At 38.3% G+C, this 13757-nt stretch overlaps 2 protein-coding genes across 4 annotated transcripts in view; one reads left to right on the top strand and one right to left on the bottom strand.

Annotated features, from left to right (window-relative positions):
* The window catches only part of ttc13 (tetratricopeptide repeat domain 13), a 31579-nt gene extending 29843 nt beyond the window's left edge, over positions 1-1736 (bottom strand). The window contains exon 1 of the mRNA XM_088909514.1: positions 1559-1736. Within this exon, the coding sequence (XP_088765640.1) occupies positions 1559-1736 (178 nt within the window). The remainder of the gene's footprint in view (positions 1-1558) is intronic.
* A 158-nt stretch (positions 1737-1894) lies between these two features.
* On the top strand, positions 1895-13006 carry arv1 (ARV1 fatty acid homeostasis modulator). 3 transcript variants are annotated; one of them, XM_088940325.1, is made up of 5 exons: positions 1895-2032; positions 6277-6396; positions 7472-7625; positions 8180-8401; positions 12558-13006. In XM_088940325.1, exons 1-5 carry the CDS (start codon positions 1931-1933, stop codon positions 12662-12664), a joined length of 705 nt encoding a protein of 234 aa, XP_088796451.1. In that variant the 5' UTR covers positions 1895-1930; the 3' UTR covers positions 12665-13006. The 3 variants fall into 3 exon arrangements, with proteins under 3 accessions (XP_088796451.1, XP_088796470.1, XP_088796460.1); XM_088940344.1 differs by lacking the exon at positions 12558-13006 and adding an exon at positions 8654-9475; XM_088940334.1 differs by lacking the exon at positions 1895-2032 and adding an exon at positions 3880-3896.
* Positions 13007-13757: the final 751 nt, after the last annotated feature.

The raw sequence follows: 13757 nt of genomic DNA, 5'->3' as shown, positions 1-13757 counted from the left end.
TATCAAACGTTTCAGGAATTTCAGGAAAGCAGATTATGAAGGAATGAGAAAGAGCTTAAGAAAAGTAGACTGGGACAAGATATACAGTATATGGAATAAGTAGATGCTGGATGGCAACAGTTTAAAAAGATTCTTCTTGAAACACGGAACAACATTTTCCCCAACAAATAAATACAAGACTATCAAGCAGTAATTCAGATAATAAAGAGGAATATAAGGAGAAATTAGACACTTTATAGCTTCCCTGCAACTCTGTATTGGAAAAAGCACTTTGAAAATGGATAGATGAATGTACAATTTTTGTAGTATTTTAAAAGTAACAAAACAGTGTAAAGGAAAACAGATAAAATGAGCAGCACATACACGTTACACAAATATTAGCCCTAATAAGAGACAGAAAATAATATTGCAATGCATTGTAAAAAAGCATGAAGTGTCTCAGAGATGAAGTCAGCAATCTTTCAGAGGACAGCAAAAGGCTGATGTACTAAAAGATTATTTCAAGTGCTTATTGCTGAAGGAAAGGAAACATTCCTTATGCTGAGGAAAGACAAGGTTCCATATTAAATAATAACAGCACAGAAAATAAGCACTTCTACACTTCACTACAGCCTAATGGTATTCTAACAATGTACCGCAAGGCAAATGGTGATTGTATTCATAGGTTTCTAAAAAAAGTTCTTCCAACTGTCTCTCAAAACAGGAGCAATACCCTGTTTTGCCAACATTGCTAATATACCCGAACTACATAATTTTAGATCAATAAGTATTTCTTCTTGCAAGGTAATGAAAACAATAAAATTGACTTTGCAGCCTAATGTAGAAACATAAACCACATGCAAATGCATGTTCTTTTGTTGTTAATATGGTATTATATTTGCAAACAGTGCGTCAATAAGTCAAGAGAAATAATAAAATAAATACAAAGTTATAAATCTAAAACCCCGTGTTTTAGCAGAATCACGAATTCTTAAAAAGATCCAATAGAGGCGATCTGACTCTGTATGTGATTCTCGGACCGATTCTGCCACAAGTTTCTTTGCTTAAGGAAGCAAATCTACTTTTTTTAAAAGACTGCTCTGATACACAACTCTCCCTAATTCTTCTCAGTGTTAGTCATACGCGAATGACAAAGAATGATAAATTATTCAAAATAAAAACTTGTGAAAGGTGTAAGATAAATATCTTATTCTGTAGCAGTAATCGTGGTTAAGAAGTCAGAACGATAACGTGCCGCTTTAGTCAGTTTATTGTATTAACAGTATAACCCTAACCACTTATTTTGTAATCGGGTGATTTTCAAAATTGCAGCGCAAAACTCAGAACATGCTTAATGAGTTTAACACTCACAGTCACATCAAGATTTTAAGGATTTTTTTTTTTTAATCCCTGAACTTAATTCTAATACTTTATTAATATCTTGCACTCAGAACAGGACAGTCACACATCCTGCCCTGACTGAACTCATCCACATCGCTACACCTAGAGCAGTGCTCCTGTCAACGGATGCGGAAGCGTGTACTGTCGAGTTAAGAGGACGTGGCAAAAGCTCTCTCACCACAATCCGCCGCGTATTCGTCCCATTCGGAGGGTGAGTTGCATCCATGCTTGTGTAGTTCGCTGTTGAAGAAAGTGAGAGAGGAGAAGTATTCCGTAGAAAATACAGCCTGACACCAGCACAGCAGTAAGACTGCAAACACAACAACACTCCGGACAGCAGGTGCCATGATGTGCATGTATGTGTGCAGGTGAGAAGCACTGCCGTGGTGGTAATGTAGTCCTGTGCAGCTATATGTTCCAAATAAAGCGACAGGAAGTTAAGAGGTTCGTTAACTACATCTCCCGACTTGCAAAGGGAGAGCTCCGCCTCTCTCTTAATATCCAGGAAGTGGCGTGCGGAGCCGGTAGCTTTAATAGAAACAAGGTGAGGATGGCGGCAAGAGGAGCTTCGTTTCGGTGTATTGAATGCAACGAAGAAGCATATGAACTGCATCGGGATTACAGCAACGGAATATTAAAAATTACTATTTGTGTAAGTGAAGATTTTGTACAGTTTTCGCAATAGAAATTCTACAATACTCTTTGCTACGAAGAAAGTGTGCGTGTTTTGCATGACTTGGGATTTATACATGTGCATCATTTTTCTTCGCAAAACAAGCACCAGAAAAGAACATGTTTATCAAATTTTTGACATGAGAACTTTTGCAGACCAATTGTAAATTTGAAGTATAAAACATTGGAATCACAATGATAGATAATATAAAATACGTATTTTGGAAAAGAAATAGTTTTATAGCTATGTAGTTTTTTTTTTTAAAACATGAATGATTCATGTAAAACTGTAACTGTGCACATTATTTTTCTATAATACATAAATAATTTTGAAAATATTATGCCCCTCACGATTTAAGCGGGTGAAGATGTATTCATTTATTTTTCCAAACGGAACGGGATAGTTTGCCAATGTTTTAATAACACATATAAACATTGATACACAAGCAGAGGATTGTGTATCAATATGTTTTTATGGATTAAGAATTAGACTTTAAAAATATTGAAAAGCCAATTCCAAATACTTGTTGTTTTTGTAGGATTGATTTTAAAATTTATAATGTTAAGATTATAACTTAAAAACCAGAAAACTATTGTAGTTCCTAAATACAAAGTTTGCACTGAATGCAAACCCCAAAAAATCGATTTATACTGTATGTTAAACTTTGCTATATCTTTTTGCTATAAGTTTTATTATAAGCAAACGTTACATGAAGTCAGTGAATAACTATCCTCAATCACAAGTCAAACTGACTTGTTCTTGTTACTACATTTATTATGATAATGCTTGTAGGACCAAAAGGGCAGAACATTTTTACATTTCCTCTGTGTAACTCATGTCAGATTTTTTTCTTTTGTAAATTCACACACTAATATACTGGTTTCCTGAAAGGCCACGGACTAAAGGACCACAGTAAATGAAACAGAAAGGAAATCTGGTCCACAGGGAGGATCAGACCTTGAGTTTGAAGTTATGAAAGGATGAATGAAAATAGTTATGGCACCACAGGGCCAGCAATTTGTCTAACAGCTATATTTTCACTACTCTGTCTTGCATGGTTTCCACATGAATTCTGTGGTTTTCCATGATTTCTGCTTTGACATGTCCATTGGAGCCAAGCTGGCTGGACATTTCAAAGTAGTTGGGAAAACTAGCAGAATCTCGGCTTCCATTTAACTGAGCAGGGGTGATTGTGAGGCTGCTGTCTGATATCCATCTTATTTCAAAAAACACTTTGGTGAGATCCTTGAATCACTTAGCTACTGTATATACAAATGCAGTAATGGGCTAGTTAGTAACAGTAACAGTACTGCCAGTTAGACAAAATGACTGCCTATTGTTTTTCCCAGTTCATGTACAGTGCTGTGAAAAAGTGCACCCCATGAAAAGGTGTGTGATTGTCAACATATTTGCATGTATGGATTTTTAATAATAATAATAATAATTGCTTACACTTATATAGCACTTTTCTGGACACTCCACTCAAAGCGCTTTACAGGTAATGGGGACTCCCCTCCACCACCACCAATGTGCAGGATCCACCTGGATGATGCAATGGCAGCCATACTCACCACACATCAGCTATCAGTGGGGAGGAGAGCAGAGTAATGAAGCCAATTCATAGATGGGGATTATTAGGAAGCCATGATTGGTAAGGGCCAATGGGAAATTTGGCCAGGACGCCGGGGTTACACCCCTACTCTTTTCGAGAAACACCCTGGGTTTTTAATGACCACAGAAAGTCAGGACCTTGGTTTTACGTCTCATCAGAAGGACAGCGCCTGTTTACAGTATAGTGTCCCTGTCACTATACTGGGGCATTAGGATCCACATGGACCGCATGGTGAGTGCCCCCTGCCGGCCCCACTAACACCTCTTCCATCAACAACCTTAGTTTTTCCCAGGAGGTCTCCCATCCAGGTACTGACCAGGCTCACACCTGCTTAGCTTCAGTGGGTTGGTAAATTATTTGCAATCATTTATTCAACAAAAAAGAAGTCAGAAATGCAATTGTCTGCTGTGGGGAAAAAAAAATTCAACCCCTAGCTTCAATAGCTGGTGTTGCCCCCTTTGGCAGAAATCACTTCTTGTAGACGTTTCTTTTAATTGTCTATCAGTCTCCTACATCGACTTGGATAAATTTTTGCCCACTTCTCCTTACAGAACTCCTTCAACTGTGTGATGTTTGAAGGCTTTCTTGTATGTACTGCGCACTTCAAGTTCCCCCCACAGCATTTCTATGAGGTTAAGATCTGGGTTTTGACTTGGTCATTCCATAAACCTCCATTTCTTCCTTTTGAGCCATTCTATTGTGGATTTGCTTGAGTGTTTTGGGTCATTGTCTTGTTGTAAGGTCCACTTACGGTTCAGCTTCAGCTTTTTGACAGATGGCCTCACATGCTCCTCAACTACTCTCTGGTACAATGTGGAATTCATGGTTGACTCTATGATGGCAAGCTGGCCAGGCCCTGAGGCAGAAAAGCAGCCCCAAACCATAATGCTTCCACCGCCATGCTTTACAGTTGGTATGAGGTTCTTTTGGTCAAAGGCAGTTTTGGGTTTTTTTCTGGCATTGTGGCCAAACAGCTCTACCTTTGTCTCATCTGTCCAGTGCACATTGTTCCAATAGTCCTGATCTTCACCTAGGTGTTGTTTGGCAAACTTCAGTCGTGCATCTATATTCTTTTTTGAGAGCAGAGGCTTCTTCCTTCCTGACCTCACAAGTAGGGCAAAGTTGTGCAGACTCTTTCAGATGGTTGACTCAAGCACTTTGACATTGACTGAGGCAAGACTTGCCTGTAAATCCCTTGATGTTATCCTGGGGTTCATGGGAGACTTCTTGCAGCATCTTTCAGTCAGCTCTTGGTCTGAATTTGGTGGGACTTGGCCTGGATAGATTGCTGGTGGTTTGAAATTTTCTCCATTTGAGATGATCTTTCAGACAGTGGTGTGATTGAATACAGTTTGCTTGGAAATCGCTTTAAAACCCTTCCCAGACTCATAGGCATCAACAATCTTTTTTCTGAAGACCCCAGAGAGCGCTTTTGATCTTGGCATGATGTAGCCCCACACATCAATTGCTAAGAGCAAACCAGACCACAGCTTTCTGATGTTTATATAAGGCAGTGCCCTCCAAGTTACTCTCTAATGATGTTCTAATCATTTGCACCTGTTTTGGTGCACCTGATTCTAATTTTAGGCATTTAATGCAATGATAAAGGTAGGGGTGTACTAACTTTTTCCCCACAAGGAAATTGCACTTCCGTTGGTTCAAATAGTACAAATGAGTGCAAAATAAGATTTTTCAATGTTATTTTTTAAAATTAGATCACCTTTATATATCAGTATTGTTGAAGTGACGATCAAATATCCTTTTGTCCAAAAATGTATAAAATGACAAACCTTTTCATGGGGTGTACTTACTTTTTCACACCACTGTATATCCAAGTCAAACCGATAACTGCCTCAATGACACACCTCTGCTGCAGAGATTACATTGAAATTAATTAACTTACAAGTTATAGAACATTGAACACTGAAGGAGAATTATTGAATTAGCGTGAGTTGTAGTAATATGTGGTAATGTGCAGGTCTTTTTAGTGCAGCACACCATTCTAAATCGGTAAAACTATTTTACAAAACACATTCCTAGTGCAATTTCACATGACACTTTACTGGGATGTGTGTTCCAAGAGGGGTTATATGTGTACGGTCCTAGACAAAAAAATGATGAAGCTTTGATAATTCAAGGCTGAAAAAAATTACTTAGATGTCAAAGCACTTTCAGTTTGAAATTTTAATACTGTCAGCACAAAAACTGGATTAGTAGTCAAGTCTGAGTGGAAAGAGCTGGTTGTGAGAGAAAAAATATCACACTGTTAAAGACTGTGTGCTCAGTCATGATAGACTTTTTGCCATTATTTGGTTTACAGGAAATATCATTATTTTGATGGTTCTTAATGATGTAATTTGTTTGGTTTAATTTGTATTTGATGGACTGCTGTCCTCAGCTATACTGTCAAATGACTAGCTAGGATTTAAATGATCTAAAATCCCAGTGAGTACATTCCACATCTGTTCTTTTGAAGGCAACCTTCTATATTTAAAAAGTGAAATTTACAACAGAGTTTTAATTACAACTATGGCAAACATCAAACTGACAATGTTTTCACAAAAGTCAGAAGTGAAGCAAAATAATGTGTTTCTGTGGTTTTCCTTTCCAGAAATCCTGTCAGAAGCCTGTGGACAAATATATAGAATATGATCCAGTTATTATTTTAATTGATGCCATATTATGTAAAGTTCAAGCATACAGACACATCATATTTAATACAAAATTAAATGTAAGTATCCCTTTTCATTTTATTTTCAAATTAATCTGTGAGGGTTACCGCTTTGCCAACTAAAAATTTGATGTATTGCCAGGGATGTCATTATCCATCTTAACCTTGCAGTAGAATTAGGTATTGTTCCAGAAAATATAGATTAAACATATTTACACTTAAAAACAAGTTCAAATGTAGGCTGCACTAGCTTGCTGCCAGTGATTGGAGCACCCAGGCTGCAGCATATTGCTGAGAGCTGTTAAGGTGTGAGTGGATTGAGCTCATTTTGGGAATCCTGGGCTCATCTTTCTCCAATTCTCCCAGCCTCTGGCTGGCAAATCTGTGGTGTTTGTCCTCCACCTGATATGCAGGACATTGCTTTCCCTGTATTTAAATTGTCCATCCCATAGTAACTTAGTTTGTCTAAAGTGAACATTAAATTTGAAATCTACTGTTTACAGTTTGAAAAACAAGTGCATGACTTTACAGTACGTAACACAATGTTTGTGTATTTATCTTTACAACCTCCTGTGCTTGTGCAAAGTTCCAACAGAGAGCTGGGTTGAATGGTAATATACAGTATTAATTTAAGGGGAGGCATAAATATCTGTTTTAAAGAAATTAAAAATTGTTGCAGTGAGTAAAGCCAAAATATAACTAAGTATATAAAGTTTTTAAAAATTAAAATAGCATAACTATTTAAAAAATCAAGACATCTTTGAAAACACTTTCGAAGAAATTTCTGTGCAGTCATCTTAGGGAAAAGGGGATTCCTCCGAGAGCATAAATGGACCAGAAACCTCCCTGCCAGGAAGAGGATGAAATAAACCTTAGCTCTCTTTTAAAAATTAACTTCCCCTTCAGTCTTCAGAAATAGGCTGGTCTGGTATACGAGCAGAAGCTTGTAGTGAAATGAGATCTAAATAATGTTTACTACTACTCATTGAAAAACATGTAAGTGCTTTTATGTAATCTCAGTGTATTGCATTGCTGTTCCATCACTAAAAGCCACTACTTCTGTTTATTGAGTTTTGTTTATTCTCAAATTAAGAACTCATTTCTGAGAGTTTTCTTGGTTGCTTTCAATTGCTAGATTCACGTGAAGCTGTGTGTATTTTGTCTGCTGTGTGAAGCTTATCTGAGGTGGTCGCAGCACCAAGGGACAGAGCAAACCAGTGATCCAGCAGACATCATCAGATATGCAAAAGAGTGGGAGTTCTACGGCATGTTTGGTCTAGCTGCTTTGGGTAAGCATAAGAAAATGTTCAAATGAATCCTTCTTTAGTTTAAAACAAAGGTTCAATGGATATTTGAAAGTATACAGTATACGGTCAATATTGAAGTGAAATACCCTTTAAAGGTTATTTGACTACCCACTGACACTCAACAACTGACAGTGGAGGAGAGGGTATACAGTAAGTGACATCATGTATTCTACTATCACCTCACCTGCTACTGATCTATCTACTGAATGTTATAAATATGTACTAAATGTTTATTGATAGCAAAATCTTTTGTACATGGCCAAGTTTAATTTCTAATGTAAATGAAAATGAACTGTTTTATCTGGAAAAGCTGTGTTTTATTAAAATCCATGTTTCACACATGTGCAGTTCCAGTCAGTTTGCATACCAAGGTAAATAAATCACAATCATTGGCATAGAAAAACCTGCCAAAGTGGAGCTCAAGACTGGAAATATAAAAAAGTGAACCTTTGAAAGATTTTTGCTGTCATCTGTGATTTCCTAGGTGCTGGTCATTGTGTACTCCTTTCATGCTCCACCTGACTGTTTTCCCACAGAGCTTGGTGTGTTCCTGGCAGGAGTGCTGGCATTCCTGTGGTCAGTACAAGGGCTCCTCGCTACCAGCCTGGATCCCCACTTGCTGCTGAAGGCACTGCTGCTGTCCAGCTATGGGAAGCTCCTTCTCATCCCAGCAGTGATCTGGGAGCATGACTACTCCCCTCTCTGCTTTAGCCTCATCAAACTCTTCGTTCTGACATCAAACTCCCAGGCCATTCGAGGTACGAAGGTTCCTTCCTACTTATCATCCCTGTTTTGGTGCTCTCCTGATGTTCTGATGCCTGTTTTGTTTTTAAGCATCTCTTGTTCTTTTTAACAAGATCAAAAAGTACCTGATCTAAAATCTATAAAACATTTCAGATCACCACTGTTTAAGCTGTAATAATGATCCCAAAGAGTTAACACCCATTCTGTTTGCTATTCTCTCATATCATGGCTAAAGAAGTTTGAATCTGTTTTTAATTTTTTTACAGACCTTATTCGCAATTGACAATCTTTCGCCTTCGCTGGCATGCCCCCTGCCCATGCCTTAACCCACCCTATTTTTTCTACTGATCTGGGAAGACTACATCAACAAGCACTGTACCTTTCTTCATCCTGTAGCTAATCCTAGCAAAACCAGGAAGTAGCCTGTTTTCCAGAGGAAGATCAATTCAATAGTTATGGACGACATTGCATCCTGTAGCTATCCCAAAAGGACTGAAAACTGGGAAGCAGCCTTTCCTTTTGAGCAATCATCAGTAGACTATACAATCCATTCCATTGTAGACACTTCATTTTGATGTAATTCAATGTATGATAACCAATTATAAGTAAAGACCTGACTGAGTAAAGATGTCAGGTCTTGAGTAATTAATTTACCGGGCCCTTTTTTTTTGCTTATTATAAGTTTCACATATCTTTAAAACACTATCATGCAAAATACAAGACATACTATATGAAAAAATAACTACGGCTGTTACTGTGAGAGTGCTGTTTCCTTTTGCAGGACCTCACCATTAAATAGACAAAATAGACGCAGAGGCATAATCAATAATGAAAATTAATAATCATAACAACCAAATGGGTTAAAGCTGCCTTTGGTTTGGAGCAGCTGGTGTAATTAGAGGCACTTGAGATCTTTCTCTGACACAAGTTAGACGAAGGAGTAATGAAAATAATGCACACTAAATTACACAACACAAAACGTATTTACAAACAAGGGGTCTCAGAGGCCAATGTCCTGACTAGCCATATAAAAAACCCTGCTTCTGGGACTGCTACCAGTTATTTAAAAAATCCTACATGTAACACCTACAGAGGCAAAGAAGAGAGATTAAACTCCCTTCTAAATAAAACAGAATGCAACCTAGATTTAGGTCTCTCTATAAATCTACTACAAAGCTTGCTACGAAGCGAATGGGATCCTATCTCCCAATTCTAAAAATTGCATTCACTAACTAGGAGAGACCTTTGTTAACCTAGTGTTTCTCTATGCAAGAAATCCAGAGTTTTTGATATACAGAATGGCAAGCTCTCTTAAGTTTCAGATACTTAACTAGAATCTGTTTTTTATGGATGATCCGAACCAGGACCTCTCCTGCCTTTTCCTTTTCCCTCTCCTTTGTTCTTCCCCTCTGTCTCTTTTTTTCCTGTGTTCCTAGAGTATTTATGACTTAATAATTTACCCAAGAAGTTAATTAACATAGGTAAACAAAGATAAACTTTAGTTTTCTTTGATCATGTGTCTCAGATCCCCCACCCCCCACAACTCAGCAAACACCTCATATTCTTTCTTGCTTTAAAGCTTCCCAGAAATGCAAGTGTTGAGACTAACCAGGTGTTGACCACCCCCCATCTAGCTGTAATAGTAGTATAATAGGAACAAGTAATAGGTTTATTCCATGCTGACACAGCCCTGACGTGTTCTCTGAAGCGGTCTCTGAGTCTCCTTCCTGTTTCTCCAATGTAGATGTCTGGGCATTTACTGCAAGAGATACAGTAAATAAGGTTGCTGGAGGTACAAGATGCTGTCTGGGTGATCCGGAATTGTCCTGAGGGGCCTTGAATGAGTGTGGTGGTGGCTGTGTACTTGCAGGTGATACAGCGAGTTCTGCTGCAAGGGAAAGTGCCAGGTGTGGATGGTTGTTGAGGGCGGTCAAGGGAGCTGCGAACAAGGAGGTTACGCAGATTAGGTGGTCGGCGATATGAGATGATAGGGCGATCAGAAAAGAGGGCCCCAATGGAGGGATCGTCCTGTAGGATGGAAAAGTTGTGGTTAATGGTCCTGGGGATAGGAAGTGTGTTAGGGTGGTAAGGAAGCACCAAAGGAATGCGGTTGTTACGACGGGAGTTCCTGATCGGGTTGATGGTCTGGGGGGTGTTTTTGGCTCGGGCACACCTGGCACTTTTCCTTGCAACAGAACTCGCTGTATCACCTGCAAGTACACAGCCACCACCACACTCATTCAAGGCCCCTCAGCCATCTACATTGGAGAAACAGGAAGGAGACTCGGAGACCGCTTCAGAGAACACGTCAGTGTGAAGATTGTGAAGATTAAAGATCTCTCCAAGCCCATTGTTTCTCATTTCACCTCTGACGGCCACGACCACTCTAATCTCTCCGTCTGTGTTCTCAAAGACGGTTTTCCGAACTCATACATCAGAAAGACCACCGAAACTAAAATTATTCTGCAGCTAGGATCACACATTCTCCCTTCCCTTAACGACAGACTACTGTTCTTTTAAATTTTCTCCATTCATTGGAAGTTTCATTTCACACCTCTTTGCACCCATTCTGACTTCACACCTCTTGATTGGCCTCTCTTTCTGTCCCCTACTCCCGCCTCTCACTCCTCCTCCCTCCCAACCTTTGTTCTCCCGCTACTTTACCTTTGCCTACTGCCCTGTCTCTCTCACACCTGAAGAAGGCTCCACGGCCGAAACGTTGTGTTCTCTTTCTTCTTTTTTTCAGCATGGAATAAACCTATTACTTGTTCCTTTGCAGCCTACGCATGCTGACGCAGCTACCCACCTGAACTAGTAGTATAATATGCAACCAGATCTGCTTTTAATATCCTTAAGCAAAAAACATTTTTTATAGTAGTGTAATATTTTATTTGATGTAAATTTAAATGTTTATTTTTAATATTGTGTTAAATATATTTTTATTGGATGTTTCATTAGTAATAGTAAAAATCTGACAGCATCTTTTATCCTTGGTGACTTACACTTAATAATTCATTTCTGGGGCCACTGAAGTAAACCACTCACCTGAGCTCTGTGATCTAGGTGTTGCAAGTTCAAGCTGGGTAATGTCGCTAGCTCGCTGTGACTGGGATTCCCAGAGTGGATGCACACAATTTACTGAGCTCCCCTGAGCTTCGGACGGGAATTGTCTCAAATATTCTCTTGGTAAAACCTATTGACAAACATGGCCTCCGAGGTGCTATTGGTGAAGGGCATACCTCTCCTTCAATTGGTCTTGTACCTCCAGTATGGGGCTGTGTTGCCTGTAACATTTTAAAAGAAGTGGCTGTTAAGAGTTGCTCGAAGGTGAGCTGGTTGAAGCAGTCTGCCTACATTTCCTTATCTTCTTCTGGCTGAGTTTACAGTGTTCATAACCATGAACCAACACATAAGAATCATACAACTTGCTGTTCCGGGTGGGTATGACTTAATTGGTCATTCTAAATTTTAAGAAAGGAACTTTATTACCTGTAATGTAAAGTACAAACTCAAGCTGATGGTAAATACATTATATACTGCAAAGCTAAGAGAAGGGTTTTACAATCTCTACTATAAATCCTACCTATATTCTGCAGAGGGAATCAAGAACAAAATGAAACTTAAAACCGAGCCAGTTGAGCAGATAAGGTGCAGGATTCTGATACAATATGCCTGAGTGGGGAAAAGAACCAAGAGTAGGACTAGCACAGTCATGAAATTGAGAGAGTGTGCAGTAGGACAAAGAGATCAAGGAGGCGGCTTGCCTTCTGATATTGAGGTGTAGTTAATGTTATACAGTATTGTGCCCATGCTGATCTTTAACTTGCCAAAGATGTAGGGTGTGAATCCTTTCTCCTTCAGCCTTATAGAACACTGCAATGTCTTAAAATAATTCACCATAAAGCGAAGTCCTACTTTCTAGAATGAATGTTCCGAATATATACAAGAGCTAATATAGGCATGTGTTGTGTGACTGTAATACTTTTATGTACCGTATATTACAAATTACTGAATAACAATACAAAATAACTATGTTTATCAGAATAATCTAAATAGTTTAAGAGAAAATTTGTTCATCACTTTTCATGTTACCTCTATTTTATCTATCACTGTTACTGAAAATTTTGTCCCTGAGTGATTGCAGTTTTTTTAATTTTTTCTGTTTTTCAGTTGTTTTGAACAGCACCAAAAGGCTCTCCGTCTTTACTGTATTTGTTGGTTTTCTGCTGGAAACCTCTGCAGCATACTTCATCCAAAACATTCAGTGGATCACATAGAGACAAGCAGGATCTGCAGCTACTCACGTTTCGCCCGCTACTGGTCTTCAAGAAATTTTCTTGGCAAAGACTGCATCCTTTGAAGTCAAACGTTGAAGACTTAATTGACGCAGTGCCCTGTGGATTGTGTTCATAATAATGGTCTTGCAAATTGGAGAACACTGTTACAGTACTGTGTTTAGCTTAGTGGGCTAATCTTGTGATGAGGCACAAGCCTTTTAAAGTACAGTGCTTTGCACAGAAACATTGGACTAAAAGATTAAGAATTCAGGTAATCATAAAAGCAGCCTGTGGGTTTGTGGATTGTCATTAATGCTAAAATAAAAATTGTATTTAATAAAAGCAGAACTAAAGTTATTTCATAATACTTTTGCTCTAGTAAAAGTTAAAAAGTAATATTACATAATAGTGTTTTACCAGCAATAATGTTTTTTTAACTCTTAAACTATCTGTCAAATTTAGACACATTGAGTTTCTAAAATATTATTGCAGGAAGGTAGAGCACTTGACAGATTGACATTTTATCACACAGTTGGACAGTTGTTTGTCTTTGTCCTTGCACTGTGTGAAATTCTGTTGAACATGACTTATCTCCATGGTAATTTAACACATGCTTGTTTGGAATTGCAAATATCTGGCACACATTCACTCTAGGGTATGCCCAGGTCATTGGGTTCTCATGAATCCCCATAGTTCATGATGCAGATTGTTGTTAAGAGTTTTTTTTTTAAATATGTGTAACTCCCAAACGGATCATCAAAAAACTAATTTTGCAATATTAATTCTTTCTTTAAAAATACCCTGGATTGGTTTTAGAAGCAAGGTGGAGAAGGATTTTAAAAAATGTAGCTATACCAATTAGCATGTGTTGCATCAATTGTTTTAAGTAAGGTGCCTATTTTATGTTTATTGTTCACATGCTATCTCTTATACTGTATGTGGGTGTTCAAGTATGGACATTTTTCTTTTATAATTTGGAACCACCAAGAAAAATGCCATCCTTATTTTTAATCAGAAATGACCTTTTCTCTTTGTGGTTTTGGTATCAGCTAAGTAGGAATGAAGACTTACATGGTTTCCCCCAAAATGTGCA

Source organism: Atractosteus spatula, chromosome 2, assembly GCF_055471065.1.
Source record: "Atractosteus spatula isolate fAtrSpa1 chromosome 2, fAtrSpa1.hap1, whole genome shotgun sequence".
NCBI classification, from domain to species: domain Eukaryota; kingdom Metazoa; phylum Chordata; class Actinopteri; order Semionotiformes; family Lepisosteidae; genus Atractosteus; species Atractosteus spatula.
This window is presented reverse-complemented; position numbering and strand designations above follow the sequence as displayed.